General features: G+C 40.6%; 1 protein-coding gene across 1 annotated transcript in view; it reads left to right on the forward strand.

The window, feature by feature from the left end:
* The window catches only part of LOC126298854 (aarF domain-containing kinase 1), a 123042-nt gene that overhangs the window by 79625 nt on the left and 20009 nt on the right, over window positions 1-23408 (forward strand). The window contains exons 6-7 of the mRNA XM_049990362.1: window positions 9669-9866; window positions 19864-20006. Coding sequence (XP_049846319.1) covers window positions 9669-9866; window positions 19864-20006 — 341 coding nt within the window. The remainder of the gene's footprint in view (window positions 1-9668; window positions 9867-19863; window positions 20007-23408) is intronic.

The raw sequence follows: 23408 nt of genomic DNA on the forward strand, positions 1-23408 counted from the left end.
CTGCTAAAGTGGTGTTTCATTGCCCACCTAATCTACACAAGAGGCTAGTCTCTCTCTATGCCACTCCCACTGCAGACCTCTTTCCACAGGAAACATTCCCTCACGACCTCCCCAGTCCACCCACACACTACCTCCTAATCCAGTCTTGTTACAGGCTTATCCTAGCATATCAGAGTCGGGCCCAACTGCAAAGGCAGGCATGTATGTCCTCAAACAGTTGCCAAGAATGAGGTTGATCATCTGGTGAGACAACATTCTCAGGTTCAATGGCTGCTTCACAACCTGGGCCATCTAGTTCCTTGCCCTTCCACCAACTTCTCTGAACTATGCAGATAGGAGACACCCTTGCAGTACATACTTCACTCTCTTAATCGTCATAGCCACAATCTCCAATAACTCATAATACTCACACTCTCCATCCAACAGCTTCCTCTTCCTCCGTTCCTATTGTTGCCTCCCAATTATCCATGCACGTCAGCCCATGTACCTACCCTTCCCACCCACCCACATCCCTAGCCTGCAAACCAGCGGCTAGTCAGCCTAACTTACGATCTACCAACTAGCCACCCCATATCCTTCTCCCTGTCCCCCTCTCTGGTTTGAGACAGCTCTCCATGCTACACCTGCCTGTGCAAGCTTCTTCATCTCCCAGTACTTACTGCAACCTACATCCTTCTGAATCTGCTTAGTGTAGTCCTCTTGGTCTCCCTCTAAGATTTTTACCCCCCACGCTGATCCCTTGATGCCTCAGAACATGTCCTACCAACCGATCCCTTCTTCTGGTCAAGTTGTGCCACAAACTTCTCCTGTCCCCAATCATATTCAATACTTCCTTATTAGTTATGTGATCTACCCACTAATCTTCAGCATTCTTCTTTAGCACCACATTTCGAAAGCTTCTATTCTCTTCTTGTTCTAACTAGTTATCGTCCATGTTTCACTTCCATACATGGCTACACTCCATACAAATACTTTCAGAAATGACTTCCTGACACTTAAATCTATACTCGATGTTAACAAATTTCTCTTCTTCAGAAACACTTTCCTTGCCATTGCCAGTCTACATTTTATATCCTCTCTATTTCGACCATCATCAGTTATTTTGCTCCCCAAATAGCAAAACTCCTTTACTACTTTAAATGTCTCATTTCCTAATATCCTCGTTTTGCTTTTGTTGATGTTCATCTTATATCCTCCTTTCAAGACCCTATCCATTCCGTTAAACTGCTCTTCCAAGTCCTTTGCTGTCTCTGACAGAATTACGATGTCATCGGCGAACCTCAACATTTTTATTTCTTCTCCATGGATTTTAATACCTACTCCGAATTTTCCTTTTGTTTCCTTCACCGCTTTCTCAATATACGGATTGAATAACACCGGGGAAGGACTACAAACCTGTCTCACTCCCTTCCCAACCACTGCTTCCCTTTCATGTCCCTCGACTCACAACTGCCATCTGGTTTCTGTACAAATTGTAAATAGCTATTCGCTCCCTGTATTTTACCCATGCTACTTTCAGAATTTGAAACAGAGTATTCCAATCAACATTGTCAAAAGCTTTTTCTCAGTCTACAAATGCTAGAAATGTAGGTTTGCCCCTCCTTAATCCAGCTTCTAAGATAAGTCGTAGGGACAGTATTGCCTCACGTGTTCCAACATTTCTACGGAATCCAAACTGATCTTCCCCGAGGTCGGCTTCTACTAGTTTTTCCATTCGTCTGTAAAGAATTCGTGTTAGTATTTTGCAGCAGTGACTTATTAAACTGATTGTTCGGTAATTTTCACATCTGTCAACACCTGCTTTCTTTGGGATTGGAATTATTATGTTCTTCTTGAAGTCTGAGGGTATTTCGGCCGTTTCATACATCTCGTTCACCAGGTGGTAGAGTTTTGTCAGGACTGGCTCTCCCAAGGCCGTCAGTAGTTCCAATGGAATGTTGTCTACTCCGGGGGCCTTGTTTCGACTCAGGTCTTTCAGTGCTCTGTCAAACTCTTCACGCAGTATCTTATCTCCCATTTCGTCTTCATCTACATCCTTTTCCATTTCCATAATATTGTCCTCAAGTACATCTCCCTTGTATAGACCCTCTATATACTCCTTCCACCTTTCTGCTTTCCCTTCTTTGCTTAGAACTGGGTTTCCATCTGAGCTCTTGATGTTCATACAAGTGGTTCTCTTATCTCCAAAGGTCTCTTTCATTTTCCTGTAGGCAGTATCTATCTTACCCCTAGTGAGATAAGCCTCTACATCCTTAAATTTGTCCTCTAGCCATCCCTGCTTAGCCATTTTGCACCTCCTGTCTATCTCATTTTTGAGACGGCTGTATTCCTTTTTGCCTGCTTCATTTACTGCATTTTTATATTTTCTCCTTTCATCAATTAAATTCAATATTTCTTCTGTTACCCAAGGATTTCTATCAGCCCTCGTCTTTTTACCTACTTGATCCTCTGGTGCCTTCACTACTTCATCCCTCAAAGCTACCCATTCTTCTTCTACCGTATTTCTTTCCCCCAATCCTGTCAATTGCTCCCTTATGCTCTCCCTGAAACTCAGTACAACCTCTGGTGCTTTTAGTTTATCCAGGTTCCATCTCCTTAAATTCCCATCTTTTTGGAGTTTTAGTTTTAATCTACAGGTTATAACCAATAGATTGTGGTCAGAGTCCACATCTGCCCCTGGAAATGTCTTACAATTTAAAACCTGGTTCCTAAATCTCTGTCTTACCATTATATAATCTATCTGAAACCTGTCAGTATCTCCAGGCTTCTTCCCTGTATACAGCCTTCTTTTATGGTTCTTGAACCGAGTGTTACCTATGATTAACTTGTGCTCTGTGCAAAATTACCAGGCAGCTTCCTTTTTCATTTCTTTGCCTCAGTCCATATTCACCTACTAAGTTTCCTTCTCTCCATTTTCCTACTACCGAATTCCAGTCACCCATGACTATTAAATTTTCGTCACCATTCACTAACTGAATAATTTCTTTTATTTCATCGTACATTTCTTCAATTTCTTCATCATCTGCAGAGCTAGTTGGCATATAAACTTGTACTACTGTAGTAGGTGTGGGCTTCGTATCTATCTTAGCCACAATAATACGTTCACTATGCTGTTTGTAGTAGCTTACCCGCATTCCTATTTTCCTATTCAGTATTAAACGTACTCCTGCATTACCCCTATTTGATTTTGTGTTCATAACCCTGTAGTCATCTGACCAAAAGTCTTGTTCTTCCTGCCACCGAACTTCACTAATTCCCAATATATCTAACTTTAACCTATCCATTTCCCTTTTTAAATTTTCTTACCTACCTGCCCGATTAAGGGATTACATTCCACGCTCTGATCCGTAGAACGCCAGTTTTCTTTCTCCTGATAACGACATCCTCTTGAGTAGTCCTGGCCCGGAGATCCGAATGGGGGACTATTTTACGTCCGGAATGTTTTACCCAAGAGGATGCCATCATCATTTAATCATACAGTAAAGCTGCATGCCCTCGGGAAAGATTACGGCCGTAGTTTTCCCTTGGTTTCAGCTGTTCGCAGTACCAGCAAAGCAAGGCCGTTTTGGTTATTGTTACAAGGCCAAGCCAGTCAATCATCCAGCCTGTTGCCCCTGCAACTACTGAAAAGGCTGCTGCCCCTCTTCAGGAACCACACTTTTGTCTGGCCTCTCAACAGATACTCCTCCGTTGTGGTTGCACCTACGGTACGGCTATCTGTATCGCTGAGGCACGCAAGCCTCCCCACCAACGGCAAGGTCCATGGTTCATGGTTCTAGCACACTAGATGCTCATTTACTGTATAATGGGCGATAGAATACTGGACTATTACACTAATTGATGAATAACGCGGAATTTCTATATTCTTACTCAAACTTTAAATTAGCTTGTTATTGTATGTACATACATATTATTCCCATGTTTATGTCCTTTACATTTCGCTTTTAATGCCAAATATTAAGGAGGGAAACTTGTTTTAATTTCCTGTTTGACCCCCCTTTATTTTCCCCCTAGGTAGTTTTTTGCACCATACAATAATAGTTCGAACAAGTTGCATCTTTGATGCATGCAATGGCTTCTTCAGGCATATTAATTTTTCTAGAGACATCGTTTTGCTCCTCTTCTTCTTCCTGTTTTTTCGTCATCTGTGTTGCAAATTTCTATTAAATCTGTTGCTGAAAAGAAAAAGTGGAGTGAGTTGGCAGAATGTAATCATTTTGAATGTAATCATATGCAGTACACAAAATGTTTCATGTTTTCATTAATTCAGCAATTGCTGCTGCATTTTCTTGAACTTCAATGGCCACAGAAGCATCTTGTTCTTGGCCCCCAAACCCTGCTTTGTTGAATCACTTAGTGACATTTTTGGGTTTTATTTTCTTTACTGTCAAGCCAATCCAATTTACTGCACCCAGGACAGAAACTGACCGTTCAAGAGCAGACACACCTTCGGCTTCTTCAACACTGAGAATAAGAGATTGCATCAGTAATTGCCTATAAAGTATGAATGTATAAATAACCCCTGGTCCATGAGTTGTGGGAGGTTGGTTGAACCTGGAGGGAACCAAGCCAATTTCATGTTTGATAATGCTACATTCGGGTGACAGGTTGCATTATCTAGGAAAAGGAGACCTTGGTGATTTCCTTTTTTCATTTTGGCATTGAAAGGGCCCAGCCATTCTTCCACGAGACTATTCACCATCCATCCATGCCTTTTTATTGCTTTTCCATGTGACTGGAAACTTACTGACATTCATGTTTTTGAAACAACGTGGTTTTGCCAACTTTGCAATCACCAGTGAGTTCTCCATGTTCAACATGTTTCCACCCAGCAGTACAGTGATCCTGTCCTTGGATATTTTCCCACTGGTGCACTTTTCACCTCTAATTGCTAGCAACTTTGAAGGCAGCATGCCATAAAACAGCCCTCATTTCATCTGCAATGAACACTTCTTTCAGGTCATAATTCACAATTAAGTTGAACAGTATTGTGTTCCATTCTATTGCTACACTTTTCTGCATATCCTTAGCTTCCACCCACACTTCATTCCACATGATGTTTTGCTTAGCTTTGAAACTGTCCAGTCATCCTATGGCTGTCTTAAACTTCGTAATTCCAAGCTCTTTAGCGACTTTCAGAGCCTCACTCTGCAACACGAGTCCAAATAAATGCAAGTTCTTTGTCGGCACACTTACGAACCATTCCTTCACTATTTCATTAATTACTTCATTTCCAGTCTTCTTTGCATTCCTTTTCATCTGCTGTTCTTTCATCCATTCATCCCAAATCTTACCCTGGTTCTTAAAGCCTCAAAATTTGTGTTTTACCACATTGAAACGTAAGATAATTTCACGCACAAAGGGTTTTTCTTTCTCACTCACCTCAGTTACATTAATCTTTTTGGTAAGTGTTAACGACACATACCATTTGCTTGACACCATGTTACTGTATCTCTTAAAGTGCTACCAGTCAATTGAAACTGGCAGAAAATAATGACCTTACTGTGTAAAACCATTGGTTAATGGAACAATAATCACCTCTTTCACTGTGCACATTGCAGCAGTGTGTTGGTAGATGCGCAACAGTGTTCCTGTATGCACCAGCATGTGTCAATAATAAGGAAAACGAGACAGCCGATATGCTGAGCACTGGCAAATGAACAGTTTCCTTTGATGTACTGTACCGACACTGAGCATAACTTATTCGTTGTTGCCCAGAGTGGCATGCTTTTAGGTTCACACCAGCAACTCCACACTGCGCTGGACTTCTTTCCTTGGTCTTGCGCCTCTTACCAGAAGTGTTAAAAGTAACGTCCTTGTAGAGTCATTAATAAGTAATGAATTATTAAGTATGTTCTAAGATTTGATTTCCGCATTAGGCACTTTCCGCTTTATACAAAGAAATTGGCATATAAAAGTGCACTGAATGTGTTGGGACTGAAATACTTACACGTTTTGGGCAGATTTCCGAATTGTACATGTGCCGATTTGAGCAAGTTTTACTGTATTAGAAAATAGACACCCTCTGTAGTTGCGTGTTCAGTTTATTATGACTTCCATGCTAAAATCTATGGTTCAGTTCTCAGTACTGCCAGAGATTTTTCTCTGATGGGGAAACTGGAAGTGTGTGCTCAGCCACATTACACTAACTAAGGAACTGCTTGAATGAGAATATCATAATGCAACTGGTTGGTTTCATGTGGTGCGCTGAGTCTGATGGTGGAGTTAGTTACTTATACAGTGTGGCCAACAGAGGACTCTCTGATCTTAAAATTAAACGATATTAAAACAAAGAGCAATACTAGAATGCAACAAATGATTGGGTAAAACCTGAAATAAATTTATACAGGAGTTTCGAAGTGGTAGTTGTAAAAGCTGCTAACAGATGGTACTGTATGCTATACAACTTGCAACAGTAAGCATAAACAAACTTGCCCACTGTAAGCAGTCTTTACAGTCACGCCAGTCTTCAAAATGTCCAACACTCACAGTGGATAGTTGAGTGAATGAACAGTGAAATTTGCCATCACATCTGGTAGTGCCCCAACAGAAACAGGTTCCTTCACTACACAGATAGACATTTCAAGCTCGTCCAGCAGGACAGTACTGTTCCAGCAGTGTGTGTCGTACAATGTGCCTCAAAAAAATTGTCACAAGGAGTTGGATTGGATGAACATGAAGACCAGTCATGCCTGTGCCAGCAAATGTGGGAAAATCCAATGCAGTGACTGTCCCCAAAGTATTCATCAAGAAAGCAAAACATGCATTCCATGCGATGTGATCGGGCCCCATCTTGCATGAACCACTTGGTGCCTGGTCCATCCTCCAACAAGTGCTTTGTGGTGACAAACTGTTCTAAAGTTGCAATGTGGCAGTAACTAGTTATTGGTTCTAGTATAAGGAAAGGGCTGGTAGTGCTTCTGCTGCACACCACTGCCCAAACCATTACTCTGGTCAAATGCAGTGATTTAATTTCACACAAATCATGTTCAAAAACTATCATTTGCTGCCATAATAATTAATGTTAACCTGTGGTATTGCATTACCAGAAACACATGTTGTTCAGTGGAATGATTTCAGTCTCTTTAGTGCACTAACCTCCTTTCAGCCCCAGGTCTACTATATTTCTGAACTGGGGCAAAAACTTCATAGTGGCACCCCCTCCTCTCTCAAGTGTTTCAGGTGTATAAACGTATAAAGTATGCCAAAGTGCTATGTATTTTTCTATGTGGAGTTCAAATGTGCGGATTTTGTAATGGAAGCCATCAAACCTATATTCAGGACAGTGAAAATTAAAATGTCCTGTGTTGCCTCTTCTGATCCAAGTCATCTTGTTTGTCCCCCTTAAAAACTCAGTTAATACTGGGCGGGATTATTTGTGACTAGGAGAATAAGAACTCTTCAGAAAGTTTACACTCTTCATTGCCTATTAGCTAATAACTTCATCTTTTGTGCAACATAAAACCAAATATAGGAAACATAAAACCAGTAAAGAAAACGGACAAGCAAGACAGTACGGCACACATTTCTTCAATCCTTAAGAAGTAGCATTTTTTCCTCTATAACCTTGCTACAGCTTTACATGGCATGCTTTCTTTTCTGCAAGCAGCAGTTTTAACACGCGCCAAATAAGTGAGGCAGTTTTGGCAGAAGCGGTAGTTTTGATGTACCTCATTTACATAAACAACATGACACAATAAAATTCATGATGTACCAGTATCAAATGCCTATTAGGCCTACTGCAAGCAAAAAGTTTCATGTTAGGAAATAGTTTCATACTTCATTCATATGCTCCAGTTTCTCAAGCACGAGACTGAAAAGTAGTCGTATGAAATTTTACATATAAATTTGGAATTGCCATATTCTTCCGTGTAATTATTATGATGTCCCTGTTTTTTCTCCTTCATCGTTCTAAAATCAATCTTTTGATCACCAATTCTGTAACTATCCTTGCTATTGTCAAAACTTATTCTCTGTTTAACTTCACTAACCCTACCAGAATCAAGAGTTTAATTATCCCACGTTCACTCACCAGTTAGGCTGGCTTACTCACCAGTTAGGCTGATCACGTGTTTTCTGCGCTGTTCAGCAAATAGAACTCCAGGGGCTGTACAACTGGCCTTCAGTAATGTAGCGATCTGGCAAAAAATAAGTAATCTTCCTTACCTGTTATTCCTCTTAGTCATTTATTTCCTCTCTCATAGTCTGAATCCATGGATTTTGCTAATAGTTATAACAATGCTGATCATTCACACATCTAAGCATCCACGTAATCAGCGATTGGCACTCACCCCATCCCCTTTTGTCTGCAAGATATTTTTTTTAATGCGATGGGGATTCCCCTAGCAGACACATCACATTTATTGATCAATAGAAGACCACTGCTTAGAGCACCTGAAGAATTTGACTGGGTGAGTTTTATCGAAGTACTGTGTATAAAATGCAGCCCTCAATTGGTTATAAACCTGCAAATACACCATGAAAAGCATTTGTTGCAGCCTTCAAGAGCATGTGGGAGATTGGTATTTCCTACCAATTTATCTGTTTCTTCAACAAAAGTGATACATTTGTGAGAGAAATTTTAAGGAAAATAAAAACTAGAAAGCATGCAATGGCACTGTAAGTCACCACGGTTCTTCTAGGTTCACTACTGCAGTTCTGGAAACTGTACACTAATGATAGCATGTGGCAGGGAGCTGGTAGCCAAATGTTAACACATTGCTCTTGTATTTTGGTTTGAAAATTGGCACTTGTTGCCAATATGCAGGTTCAGTGCTTTGAAAGGATTTTCATGATCAGAGTATTAATTGTATCTGAGCCTTGAAATGAAATATTAATGACAAATTATTTTTCAGTTCCTCTGATGCACATCTACAGCTTCCTTCACTTTTAAGTGTCAGTGGGTTTTGTTTATTTCACCTGTGCTGTGAATACATAGAAAGATAGATCCCTTGTCATTTAGCTACAAAATAGCAGGTCAGCAACTGGAAGCAGTTAATTCCATAAATTATCTGGGAGTACCCATTCGGAGTGATTTAAAATGGAATGATCATATTAAGTTGATCGTTGGTAAAGCAGATGCCAGACTGAGATTCATTGGAAGAATCCTAAGGAAATGCAATCCGAAAACAAAGGAAGTAGGTTACAGTACGCTTGTTCGCCCAATGCTTGAATACTGCTCAGCAGTGTGGGATCCGCACCAGGTAGGGTTGATAGAAGAGATAGAGAAGATCCAATGGAGAGCAGCGCGCTTCGTTACAGGATCATTTAGTAATTGCGAAAGCGTTACGGAGATGATAGATAAACTCCAGTGGAAGACTCTGCAGGAGAGACGCTCAGTAGCTCTGTACGGGCTTTTGTTAAAGTTTCGAGAACATACCTTCACCGAAGAGTCAAGCAGTATATTGCTCCCTCCTACGTATATCTCACGAAGAGACCATGAGGATAAAATCAGAGAGATTAGAGCCCACACAGAAGCATACCGACAATCCTTCTTTCCACGAACAATACGAGACTGGAATAGAAGGGAGAACCGATAGAGGTACTAAGGGTACCCTCCGCCACACACAGTCAGGTGGCTTGCGGAGTATGGATGTAGATGTAGATACACATTAATGCTCTTAGTGTTGTTGCTGATGAGTTTTTATGTTGTTCACATTAATTTCCAGACATTGAGCCCTGAATTCTGCCTAGAGTATGCAAAACTATGGCTTGCAATCCTAAATGTAGACATGAAAGGCATAAAAGAACAATGTGAAGTTCTCGGTGTTAATGACATGTATGGCCTATGTGTCTGCATGATAACAGGAAGAACATGGGAGTCAATACAGAGTGGGCTGGAAAAGAAGAATTACACAAAAAGTGAGGTATGTTGTTGTTGTTGTTGTTGTTGTTGTGCATCTGTAATGTTATCCTGTTAACAAGAAATATCCTATAGGACTCTCGTTTTGGATTTTTTGGTTTCTAGATTTCTTACTTGTAAAAACAGTGTATAATATACAGCTCAATAAATGAGTGGTGTTTAGTTATTTAGTTGTGTATAAATTATATAGATTTATATCTGTATCATATTAACTTCCAAAGAAAAAGGTGTTTCACTCATATATAGACTGTATACTGGGCATTAAGGTATCTTAATTATTGTTATTAATGTAACTACAGTATAACCACACTTTCATGTTCCCAGAATTAACATTTTCTCGCTATTTACGACATTTTTTATTACTCCTGTCAATTTTTTTTTATGTCCACAGTGTTAATTTGCACCCAGTTTTGCCTTAACATACTTATTATCCTGCGATTTATGTTTTATGAAAAAATGTTCGTGGAGAAAAAACTGACGTAATTGAGATTAAATGATGCTGTCAAGGCATTGGCAATTAAGTAGTGTTTACAAATATTAGATGGTAAAATGTCTTAACACCAGTGTGCTCTGATCAGCACATCTGAACAGTCAAGGAGGAAAGTGGGAACAATTCATGCAGTACCTTGTGACGAAGCAAACTGGGATAATTTTACTTCCCCTCTTGTTTTGCCATCTGCCTCCTTAAATTCGTTTCTTTTTTTTTTTTTCTTCCAATTTCAATTAATTACCATTAACATATGTGAGTATAATCAGCATTTTCATAAAAGAGGGGGTTGGCCCTTAGTCTTGCAGAATATAACACCAGATCTAATTTTGTGCTTAGTTTTATGGATGTAATTGATATTCTAATTTATTTAAACTATTCCTAGTTAGTATCTTTTGCTGTAAGATGAAATCAGTAATTGTTTCATTACTACAATTATATTGTAGTAATAGACGGCAAATCATGGAGTAAAACTGAAGTGATATCAGGTGTTCCCCAGGGAAGCGTCCTGGGACCTCTACTGTTCCTGATCTATATAAATGACCTGGGTGACAATCTGAGCAGTTCTCTTAGGTTGTTCGCAGATGATGCTGTAATTTACCGTCTAGTAAGGTCATCCGAAGACCAGTATCAGCTGCAAAGCGATTTAGAAAAGATTGCTGTATGGTGTGTCAGGTGGCAGTTGACGCTAAATAACGAAAAGTGTGAGATGATCCACATGAGTTCCAAAAGAAATCCGTTGGAATTCGATTACTCGATAAATAGTACAATTCTCAAGGCTGTCAATTCAACTAAGTACCTGGGTGTTAAAATTACAAACAACTTCAGTTGGAAGGACCACATAGATAATATTGTCGGGAAGGCGAGCCAAAGGTTGCGTCTCATTGGCAGGACACTTAGAAGATGCAACAAGTCCACTAAAGAGACAGCTTACACTACACTCGTTCGTCCTCTGTTAGAATATTGCTGCGCGGTGTGGGATCCTTACCAGGTGGGATTGACGGAGGACATCGAGAGGGTGCAAAGAAGGGCAGCTCGTTTTGTATTATCGCGTTATAGGGGAGAGAGTGTGGCAGATATGATAGACGAGTTGGGATGGAAGTCATTACAGCATAGACGTTTTTCGTCGCGGCGAGACCTTTTTACGAAATTTCAGTCACCAACTTTCTCTTCCGAATGCGAAAATATTTTGTTGAGCCCAACCTACATAGGTAGGAATGATCATCAAAATAAAATAAGAGAAATCAGAGCTCGAACAGAAAGGTTTAGGTGTTCGTTTTTCCCGCTCGCTGTTCGGGAGTGGAATAGTAGAGAGATAGTATGATTGTGGTTCGATGAACCCTCTGCCAAGCACTTAAATGTGAATTGCAGAGTAGTCATGTATATAAACAAATATAAATTCTGTACTAATTATAAACATTTGGAGGAACACCTAATAGTATTCCTAAAGGATCTATTTGACTCAATTTGAAACCATGTTAGCAAAACCAGCCCTTACTTAATTCCAGAGTAATTAAGTTTTGTCAAAAGTATTGTTTGCATAACAATATTTTAAAACTTCATCATTTAAACAAATAATTCGGCCTAACTCTTGTAGTAGAAGAAACTGTTAATAAAGAACCAATTTTTTGATGTATTCAGTTAATTTAATGAACCCAGTTTTAATTGTACTTCCTGTAATTTTAACTTTGAACAGTGTGTAGTTTCGCCCCCTATTATTGTGAGGATATATAAAGGCCCAATTTTTGGTCACGAGACAGGACAGTCAGCCCACAGCAGTTTCAGATGCGGAGCCTGTATTGGTTAGAATGACAACAATGCATCAACTTAACAATGAAATAAGTGTTACACGGTTAGGCCATGTGTTTAAACAGTGACAGTGTCTGCTCCATACTTAACTTTCTGAATTTTGTGGTTAGGTTTTTACTGCTCGTCGATGTTTAATAGTAAACTATTGTAGCAGTATGTGGAGGTTTGCCTGAAAACTATTAATGAGACTTACGGAAAGTTAAAACAACAGTGCACTGGCCATATGTAACTGTGTATTATTCAAGGCTGGACAGGTGAAGGGGGAGGTGTGTTTATAGCTATAAGAAGTGCAATAGTATCGAAGGAAATTGACAGAGATCCAAAATGTGAAATAATTTGGGTAAAGGTCATGGTTAAAGCAGGCTCAGACATGGAAATTGGATGTCTCTATAGGCCCCCTGGCTAAGCACCTGAAGGATAATTTGAAAAATATTTAGAGTAGATTTCCCCACCATATTATAGAGATTTTATTTTGACGGATATAGACTGGGAGACTCAAACGTTCATAACGGGTGGCAGGGACAAAGAATCCAGCGAAATATTTTCAAGTGCTTTATCTGAAAACTACCTTGAGCAGTTAAACAGAGAACCGACTCGTGACGATAACATATTAGACCTTCTGGTGACAAACAGAACCGAACTATTTGAAACAGTTACCGCAGAACAGGGAATCAGCGATCATAAAGCGGTTACTGCATCGATGATTTTAGCCGTAAATAGAAATATTAAAAAAGGTATGAAGATTTTTCTGTTTAGCAAAAGTGACAAAAAGCAGATTTCAGAGTACCTGACGGCTCAACACAAAAGTTTAGTCTCAATTACAGATAGTGTTGAGGATTAGTGGACAAAGTTCAAAACGATCGTACAATATGCGTTAGATGAGTATGTGCCAAGCAAGATGGTAAGAGATGGGAAAGAGCCACCGTGGAACAACAACCGCGTTAGAAAACTGCTGCGGAAGCAAAGGGAACTTCACAGCAAACATAAACATAGCCAAAGCCTTGCAGAAAAACAAATTACGCGAAGCGAAATGTAGTGTGAGGCGTTCAATGAATTCGAAAGTAAAGTTCTATGTACTGACTTGGCAGAAAATCCTAAGAAATTTTGGTAGGTGGATCAGAACAAAATGTCCAGACACTCTGTGACCAAAATGGTACTGAAACAGAGGATGACAGACTAAAGGCCGAAATACTAAATGTCTTTTTCCAAAGCTGTTTCACAGAGGAAGACTGCACTGTAGTTCCTTCTCTAGATTGTTGTACAGATGACAAAATGGTAGATATCGAAATAGACGACAGAGGGATAGAGAAACAATTAAAATAGCTCGAAAGAGGAAAGGCCACTGAACCTGATGGGATACCAGTTCGATTTTACACAGAGTACACAAAGGAACTTGGCCCCCTTCTTGCAGCGGTGTACCGTAGGTCTCTAGAAGAGCGTAGCATTCCAAAGAATTGGTAAAGGGCACAGGTCATCCCCGTTTTCAAGAAGGGACTTCGAACATATGGGCAAAACTATAGACCTACATCTCTAACATCAATCAGTTGTAGAATTTTGGAACATGTATTATGTTAGAGTATAATAACTTTACTGGAGACTAGAAATCTACTCTGTAGGAATCAGCATGGGTTTCGAAAAAGATGGTCGTGTGAAACCCAGCTTGCGCTATTCGTCCACGAGACTGAGGGCCATAGACACGGGTTCACAGGTAGATGCCGTGTTTCTTGAGTTCTGCAAGGCGTTCGATACAGTTCCCCACAGTTGTTTAATGATCAAAGTAAGAGCATATGGGCTATCAGACCAATTGTGTGATTGGATTGAAGAGTTCCTAGATAACAGAACGCAGCATGTCATTCTCAGTGGAGAGAAGTCCTCCGAAGTAAGAGTGATTTCAGGTGTGCCGCAGGGGAGTATCATAGGACCATTGCTATTCACAATATACATAAATGACCTTGTGGATGACATCGGAAGTTCACTGAGGCTTTTTGCTGATGATGCTGTGGTGTATCGAGAGGTTGTAACAATGGAAAATTGTACTGAAATGCAGGAGGAACTGCAGCAAATTGACACATGGTGCAGGGAATGGCAATTGAATCTCAATGTAGACAAGTGTAATGTGCTATGAATACATAGAAAAATAAATCCCTTACCATTTACCTACCATATAGCAGGTCAGCAACTGAAAGTTAATTCCATAAATTATCTGGGAGTACGCATTAGGGTGATTTAAAATGGAATGATCATATAAAGTTGATTGTTGGTAAAGCAGATGCCAGACTGAGATTCATTGGAAGACTCCTAAGGAAATGCAATCCGAAAACAAAGGCAGTAGGTTACAGTATGCTTGTTCACCCACTGCTTGAATACTGCTCAGAAGTGTGGGATCCGTACCACATAGGGTTGATAGAAGAGATAGAGAAGATCCAATAGAGAGCAGCACCCTTCATTACAGGATCATTTAGTAATTGCGAAAGCGTTACGGAGATGATAGATAAACTCCAGTGGAAGACTCTGCAGGAGAGACGCTCAGTAGCTCGGTACGGGCTTTTGTTAAAGTTTCGTGAACATACCTTCACCGATGAGTCAAGCAGTATATTGCTCCTTCCTACGTATATCTCGCGAAGAGACCATGAGAAAATAAAATCAGAGTGATTAGAGCCCACACAGAAGCATACCGACAATCCTTCTTTCCACGAACAATACGAGACTGGAATAGAAGGGAGAACCGATAGAGGTACTCAGGGTACCCTCTGCCACACACAGTCAGGTGGCTTGTGTGTGTGTGTGTGTGTGTGTGTGTGTGTGTGTGTGTGTGTGTGTGTGTGTGTGTGTGTGTGTGTGTCAGTGTCTGTATATATATACAGTGAAACTAAAAGTCTGTGAAACACAACTGTGCATCTGTAGGCTAAATTATTTACAATAGATAGTAGTTGCACTCTCCTCCCCGCCCCCCCCCCCCCCTTTACCACTGTCAGTCTCTACTCAGTGTGGTGACTGATGGGAGTAGCTAGGTTCATTCAAATAAAGATATCATGACCAGTTACAACCATTTCCAAACTGTCTCTAGTGTGCACGTGTAGCTTTGAGTTTTTTGTGATTGTCATGACATCTTCGTGAAATCAGATTTAGCGCATTTCATCATTTGGTATCTTGTAACACCAGTTGACACCTTTGCTGACTTTGCAGTGTTCCAATGTTTTTGGTTGAAGCCTAGCACCTATTATGTATTTTTTCAAGCTTAGCAAGATGTGTTTCAAGAATGTATTGTCATTACCAAGTTCAATGTTTACGTGTGTATTTTTTGTGAAGTTTCACAAACAGTGTGTGTGATAGGTTGCGTATGTGTGGTTTTATATGTAACTGAGGAGCCACAGAACCTGATAACCTCAAAAAGGTGACTACAGTGCAAGAGCACAGAACAACACATATGCAAACAGCACACAAAATACCTAGGTTAATATTTGAACTTGACAATGAGAAAAATTTTTGGAAAGCATCATGCTAAACATGAAAAAATACGTAACTGGTGCAGTGTTTCATTATTTAAATAGTGAACGACATTTGTACTTCCTAGGCAATTACCAGTTCCAGTTACACCAGTGGTTTTTATTAGATAATAAACCTCTCTGACAATAAACAAGTCCCTGACAAGTATTTGGGTGCCTGTTATGTACATATATCATTCATAAAGTGCAAAAATGCGAAGGGGGTTTCTATATGTAACTTTTACTGCTTGAAACGTTATTTCCCACATTTTACGCTATTTTTAAAAGTCCTTCAAAAAGCGTAAACGCAGGGTTTCACTGAATTTTGTTAGGTATTTGACATTTCCTAATGTTAAGCTTTCTTTTAAACGGGTTAAATGGCTCTGAGCACTATGGGATTTAAAATCAGAGGTTATCAGTCCCCTACAACTTAGAACTACTTAAACCTAACTTACTGAAGGATGTCACACACACCCAGGGCCGAGGCAGGATTTGAACCTGTGACCGTAGTGGTCGTGCAGTTCCAGACTGAAGCGCCTTGAACCGCTCAGCCACACCAGCCGGCCATTGCTTTTAAATTTAATTTCATTTGTCTGAGGTACATCATCAGCTTGCAATTTTCTTTTCTTTGCAGACACCTGGTAAGAGTTCTGCTTGCTAGATAAATACATGTCTTACAAGGAAGATATTATTCAATAAGATTATGAAAAGGATGGATTGCTACTCACCCTGTAGAACAGATGTTGAGTCGTGTACAGGCACAGTGAAAAGACTGCTATGCATTTAAGCTTTCGGTCAGAAAGTCTTCTTCTGGAGTAGGAAACACAAACATTCACGCAAGCACAACTCACACACACGACCACCACCTCCGGCCACTGTGGCCAGACTGCAACTATGCCTGCGCCCGATAGCAACAGCAATCTGGTATGGACCATAGAAGTAAGAACGAGGGATGGGATGAGATGAGGAGAAGGAGAGGTAGTGAGGTAGAAGTTGGGGGGGGGGGGGGGGGGGTAGGAAGGTGTAGCACTGCTTGTGGGTGCATACAGGGACATGGTGGGGACAAGTTAGGGCTACTAGGTGCAGTTGTGAGGTTGGGGGGAGGGCAAAAGGGTGAAATAGAAATAGAGAAAGGGAAAGAGACTACAGTCATTAGCAGAATAGAAGGCTGTATAGTGCTGGAGTATGAGCAGGGAATGATCATTTCTGAATTGTGCAGGTGGGGTCTGCCCCTGCACTGTATTCTACATTCCCATAACCTTCCTCACCTCAACCTGTGTTTGTCCTTGACGTCCACCTATCAATCCCCTTTCTTTCTCCCACTCCATTACTACACAGCCCTCTATTCCCCCAACGTGCTCACTCTTTCCCTTTCTCTATTTCCCTTTCTCTATTTCCCTTTCTCTATTTCCCTTTCTCTATTTCCCTTTCTCTATTTCCCTTTCTCTATTTCCCTTTCTCTATTTCCCTTTCTCTATTTCCCTTTCTCTATTTCCCTTTCTCTATTTCCCTTTCTCTATTTCCCTTTCTCTATTTCCCTTTCTCTATTTCCCTTTCTCTATTTCCCTTTCTCTATTTCCCTTTCTCTATTTCCCTTTCTCTATTTCCCTTTCTCTATTTCCCTTTCTCTATTTCCCTTTCTCTATTTCCCTTTCTCTATTTCCCTTTCTCTATTTCCCTTTCTCTATTTCCCTTTCTCTATTTCCCTTTCTCTATTTCCCTTTCTCTATTTCCCTTTCTCTATTTCCCTTTCTCTATTTCCCTTTCTCTATTTCCCTTTCTCTATTTCCCTTTCTCTATTTCCCTTTCTCTATTTCCCTTTCTCTATTTCCCTTTCTCTATTTCCCTTTCTCTATTTCCCTTTCTCTATTTCCCTTTCTCTATTTCCCTTTCTCTATTTCCCTTTCTCTATTTCCCTTTCTCTATTTCCCTTTCTCTATTTCCCTTTCTCTATTTCCCTTTCTCTATTTCCCTTTCTCTATTTCCCTTTCTCTATTTCCCTTTCTCTATTTCCCTTTCTCTATTTCCCTTTCTCTATTTCCCTTTCTCTATTTCCCTTTCTCTATTTCCCTTTCTCTATTTCTACTTCTCTATTTCTACTTCTCTATTTCTACTTCTCTATTTCTACTTCTCTATTTCTACTTCTCTATTTCTACTTCTCTATTTCTACTTCTCTATTTCTACTTCTCTATTTCTACTTCTCTATTTCTACTTCTCTATTTCTACTTCTCTATTTCTACTTCTCTATTTCTACTTCTCTATTTCTACTTCTCTATTTCTACTTCTCTATTTCTACTTCTCTATTTCTACTTCTCTATTTCTACTTCTCTATTTCTACTTCTCTATTTCTACTTCTCTATTTCTACTTCTCTATTTCTACTTCTCTATTTCTACTTCTCTATTTCTACTTCTCTATTTCTACTTCTCTATTTCTACTTCTCTATTTCTACTTCTCTATTTCTACTTCTCTATTTCTACTTCTCTATTTCTACTTCTCTATTTCTACTTCTCTATTTCTACTTCTCTATTTCTACTTCTCTATTTCTACTTCTCTATTTCTACTTCTCTATTTCTACTTCTCTATTTCTACTTCTCTATTTCTACTTCTCTATTTCTACTTCTCTATTTCTACTTCTCTATTTCTACTTCTCTATTTCTACTTCTCTATTTCTACTTCTCTATTTCTACTTCTCTATTTCTACTTCTCTATTTCTACTTCTCTATTTCTACTTCTCTATTTCTACTTCTCTATTTCTACTTCTCTATTTCTACTTCTCTATTTCTACTTCTCTATTTCTACTTCTCTATTTCTACTTCTCTATTTCTACTTCTCTATTTCTACTTCTCTATTTCTACTTCTCTATTTCTACTTCTCTATTTCTACTTCTCTATTTCTACTTCTCTATTTCTACTTCTCTATTTCTACTTCTCTATTTCTACTTCTCTATTTCTACTTCTCTATTTCTACTTCTCTATTTCTACTTCTCTATTTCTACTTCTCTATTTCTACTTCTCTATTTCTACTTCTCTATTTCTACTTCTCTATTTCTACTTCTCTATTTCTACTTCTCTATTTCTACTTCTCTATTTCTACTTCTCTATTTCTACTTCTCTATTTCTACTTCTCTATTTCTACTTCTCTATTTCTACTTCTCTATTTCTACTTCTCTATTTCTACTTCTCTATTTCTACTTCTCTATTTCTACTTCTCTATTTCTACTTCTCTATTTCTACTTCTCTATTTCTACTTCTCTATTTCTACTTCTCTATTTCTACTTCTCTATTTCTACTTCTCTATTTCTACTTCTCTATTTCTACTTCTCTATTTCTACTTCTCTATTTCTACTTCTCTATTTCTACTTCTCTATTTCTACTTCTCTATTTCTACTTCTCTATTTCTACTTCTCTATTTCTACTTCTCTATTTCTACTTCTCTATTTCTACTTCTCTATTTCTACTTCTCTAATTTCCTGCTACCTCACCCCTTTGCCTCAAACTCCCAACTGCACCTAGCGGCCCTACTCTGTCCCCACAGTCCCTGCACACTCCCACAAGCTGCAATAAACCTCCCCCCAACCCTGTCCCACTACCCGTCTTCCTCCTCTCCCTGTGTCGCCTCCTAATCCCCCACTACCCACACCACATTACTGTTCTCATTACGTGCAGATGCAGTTGCAGTTAGCAATCTGGTCACTGCAGCCTGAGACTGTGTGTGCGCGTGTGTGCGCGCGTCTTCTTTCAAAGAAAGCCTTTTGGCTGAAAGCTTAAATGTATAACAGTCTCTGTTGTGCCTTTTTGTGATTCAGTGTCTCCTCGGTGTGGTGAGTAGCAATCTGTCACTTTCCTAATGCTACTGTTATTCCATCATGGACTCTCCTGTGTTTCAGGGAAGATGATGCCTTTGATGTGTTAGTTTTTGTTTAGCCACTCCTGACAATCACTTAGTGAAGCATCTTTGTCCTGTCATTGCCAGTGGTTCACTTGTGTAAGTGGTAACTCACGTTTTCAGCATAGCATTTCCAGCATAGCATTCTGTCAGGTAGTAAGACCTCCAGTATCCTAGGATACAGTTATTTACTGTAAAACATTTTTTGAACATGCAGAGCATTTTTTGCTGAGTTGCAAAATAATGTTAGAGTTATTACTTTTGCTGTAATTAAATAGTTCATTTTTTCCGAACAGGGACATCCTAAAATATATTTTACATTTATTTGTTGCAGAAGGAAAAGTTTCAAGAAGAAATACCAAAATGGTTGCCGCAGATAACAGAAGTACTTGGGAAAGTAAACCGTGAAATGCTCCTAATATTCAAGAGCAATGATTTACTAAGAGGCATTGAACACACTCTTGGAACGGAATCAAGGTATACATATAATGAAGGGTTTTCACTGCATTTAAATAAGTTTGAAATGTAATTAAAACTTCCAGGCTGAATTGCCATGGTCCATATATAAAACTGCTTCTCCTTCCTGGCGTTTCGTTGCCTACTGCGGGCAACATCTTCTGAGGTCGCCGACTCACATCAGATGATGATGCCCGCAGTAGGCAACGAAATGTCAGGAAGGAGAAGCAGTTTTATATATGGACCACAGTAATTCCACCCAGAACTTTTAATTAATGAAGACGCCGGCCGTGAAAGATTACGTGTTATGATAAGTTTTAAATTTGTCTCTGAGTATGATAAACAGGCAAGTCTATTATACCACTGCTAATACCCAGAGTAACCAAAGTGTGCAGCATGGACAACTACTACACAGCTGAGTGTATCCCAGAAGATCCTGGTTAAGTAGTTACAGGTTTTTTGAGCTACAGTACTTGCAGTGCATATCCCACAGTGTGTCAAGTATGTGCAATACAAAAGTCATGGTTTTTGTAAGGGTAGTCAAGGCACCAGTGAATGGCTGTATACCTACATCAGATGTTTGTCTTCAAAGAACATTCTTTCAAAATACGCCTAAGACAGTCCCACCCCTGCTATGTTTTGTACCCCCCCCCCCCCCCCCCCCACCCACAACAGTGGTTTCTCTGTATTCAGTCTATGACTTTCTTGTTCTGCAATGTCCTTAGTTAAAGGGGCAGAAATTAAGTTAAATACCTAAGTCACCAAAGGTTATATGGTAGTTTTAAATTGGCCTTTGCTGATGACTAGCGTACTATGCATGTTGGTTCACATATGTGCAATGAGCACCCATTTGTTTCAGGGCTTTGTATGTGGTGTCCTAAAATCCTATTTGACTGCATTTGGAATGTATTTTCCTCAGCTAGTGCACCATACATTTTATGTTGGTGGCATCTTGTCCTGTGATGTATTTGTGCAAGTAACTTCATTGGTGCCATTTGCTGACTCCTGGGGATATTTCTGCAGAAGCAGCAACAGCAGCTTCTAAAAAATTCACATGCTACCACTCTAAACCCAAAAGTGAACTATTGTTCAGTTTGGAAACTTAGAGTAGCTATCTCATTTACCCCTGAAAATAACAATGTGTATTACCAGACAACTGGTATGATTAGACACCCTCTGTTAGTTACAGTGAGGCATTTCCTTAATTGTAGTACTGTTGTAAGTCCAAAACAATTAGTCTTCATGGTGTCTGAATGGCATCGGCTGAAGGTGTGTGTTACTGCTAAATTTGCTCATGAACTCAGTACTACTAATAACGAAACTCAACTGCATGGGAATCTTGTCCAGTACTTGGTCTGGTCAAAAGGATAACTGTTAGCCTTGGTATCCCATCCCTTTCCTCCTCCTACTACTACTACTACTACTACTACTACTACTCCGTGCAGAGTCCTTAATACAGTGGTAATTAATCCTTGGTGGTAAAATTAATTCCCCTGAGGGCTTACCGAGCGACGTGGCACAGTGGTTAGCACACTGGACTCGAATTTGGGAAGACAACGGTTCACTCCCATGTCCGGACATCCTGATTTAGGTTTTCTGTGATTTCCCTAAATCACTCCAGGCAAATGCCAGGATGATACTTTTGAAAGGGCACAGCAGACTTCCTTCCCTCATCCATGAGACCAATGATCTCGATGTTCGGTCTCTTTCCCCTCCCCTCCACCCCAAACAACGCAACAACAACCTGATGGGCTAAAAACAAAGGGGATTTGACCAACATTGATCCAGCCACCGAGATTTAAGTTTATCCATTGTGTCCCAAAAAAAAAAGCCTTGAGAAGGTCGGGGGCAAAGCTGATAGATATCCTTACCAGTCTGAGCCGCCCCAGGGGACTCACGGTCCTTTCATGAGTACATGCGTGGCGAGCACAGGGCCCCGATCTATTACAGCCTTCCTTCTTTCCTGTGCTGCATTTCCTTTCCTTTCCCTTCCCTCCTTTCCTGTCCTTGTTCCTTCCCCTCTGCTTTCTCTCCCTCTCTTGGTGTACTTGTTTATGTTGGCCCTGCTATCCTCCTGGTTATGTTGGCTTTGCAATTTGGTTTTGTTGTATAATTACCTCATCCTTTTGGCATTCTTTGGTCCACCTCTGGGGTTTGACCTCCATTACTAAATTCCTGTTCCATAGAGTGAGCCATTTGGAGAAGAGCACCTTACTTAGTGTCTCGGGCGTGTGCCCTCCTCGTTCCTTCCATCTTTTCCTTTACGCCGTTGTCTGATGCTAGTGCCCATAGCCAGCACAGTAGCCAGCCTGTGAGGTGGGGGCACTATGTGGGTTTGGTTGAGCCCCCTGAACACAAAGGGATCACACTTCTGATAGCTGAGCTGTGACCACCTTATGTAAGCCTAGAAGTGGTTGCTTGTCATCCTGGAGCATCGGAACTCCCAGCACTGGCTGCCATGCCAGACGGCCCTTGCTGTGGCTGAGAGGTGCTCATGGGGAGAGCCCGTGAATGGAGTGAGTGGTATCAGGGCGGATGCTATGCAAATGAAAAGATACGGGTCCCAAACTCTGGCCATTCTTCTACAGCTGTCTTTCTGAATGAGGAGGATTCCTTTCGTGCTGCTTCTTCTGCCCTTTCAGCCTTTCCTTCCATGGCTACCCCCTAGGAGCAGGGTCAGGCTCATAGGCTAGGGGCAAAACCTTTCACCGCTATCTGGTTTGCACGTGAACTGATGGGGATACTTTCACCGCTACCAAACCTTTATTTTTTGTGGAACACATTGAGGACAAGTTTGGCGAATTGGTCTCTGAGAGCAAGATGCGGTAGGGTTCATTGTTGATCAAAACTGCTTCAGCTGCCCAGTCTGCGGCCCTTCATGCCTGTACCCATCTTGGCACAATTCCTGTGTCGATTATCCCCACCAGTATTTGAATATGGTTCAAGGTGTAACTGTGGACTGTGTGACTGTGGACGTCCCCTCCAGGAGGGGAGTTCCTGTGTTCCCCCTCCTGTGTGTGTTAATGGTCATGGCAATCATTCTCCACGTTAAACGGATTGCCCGGTTTATAAGAAGGAAAAGAAAAGGCAGGAGTGTAAGTCCTTTGATCGTCTAACCTACAGTGAGGGTGGTAAGAAGTATGCGCATCTCCATCCTGTGTCCATGATGTCTAGCTATGCTTTAGTGACATCTTCCCCCTTCCTTACCCCAGTCCCGCACACCTCTCTTCCCCCTTCACCCTGCGGTTCCCAGACCCTTCCCTCAGAGTGCCACTCCCCCTCCCCAGCTGAAGAAGTGTCCCACTTCTTCGTCATCTGCAGTCAAGGATGCTTCTCTTGGGACCTCCCTTCCCAGCACCTTCCGGACCAATGGTCTGCTGCCCACGGCGACCATTAGAACAACTGTCCTTGGGCCCCCAGGTC

Source organism: Schistocerca gregaria, chromosome X (assembly GCF_023897955.1).
Source record: "Schistocerca gregaria isolate iqSchGreg1 chromosome X, iqSchGreg1.2, whole genome shotgun sequence".
NCBI lineage: Eukaryota > Metazoa > Arthropoda > Insecta > Orthoptera > Acrididae > Schistocerca > Schistocerca gregaria.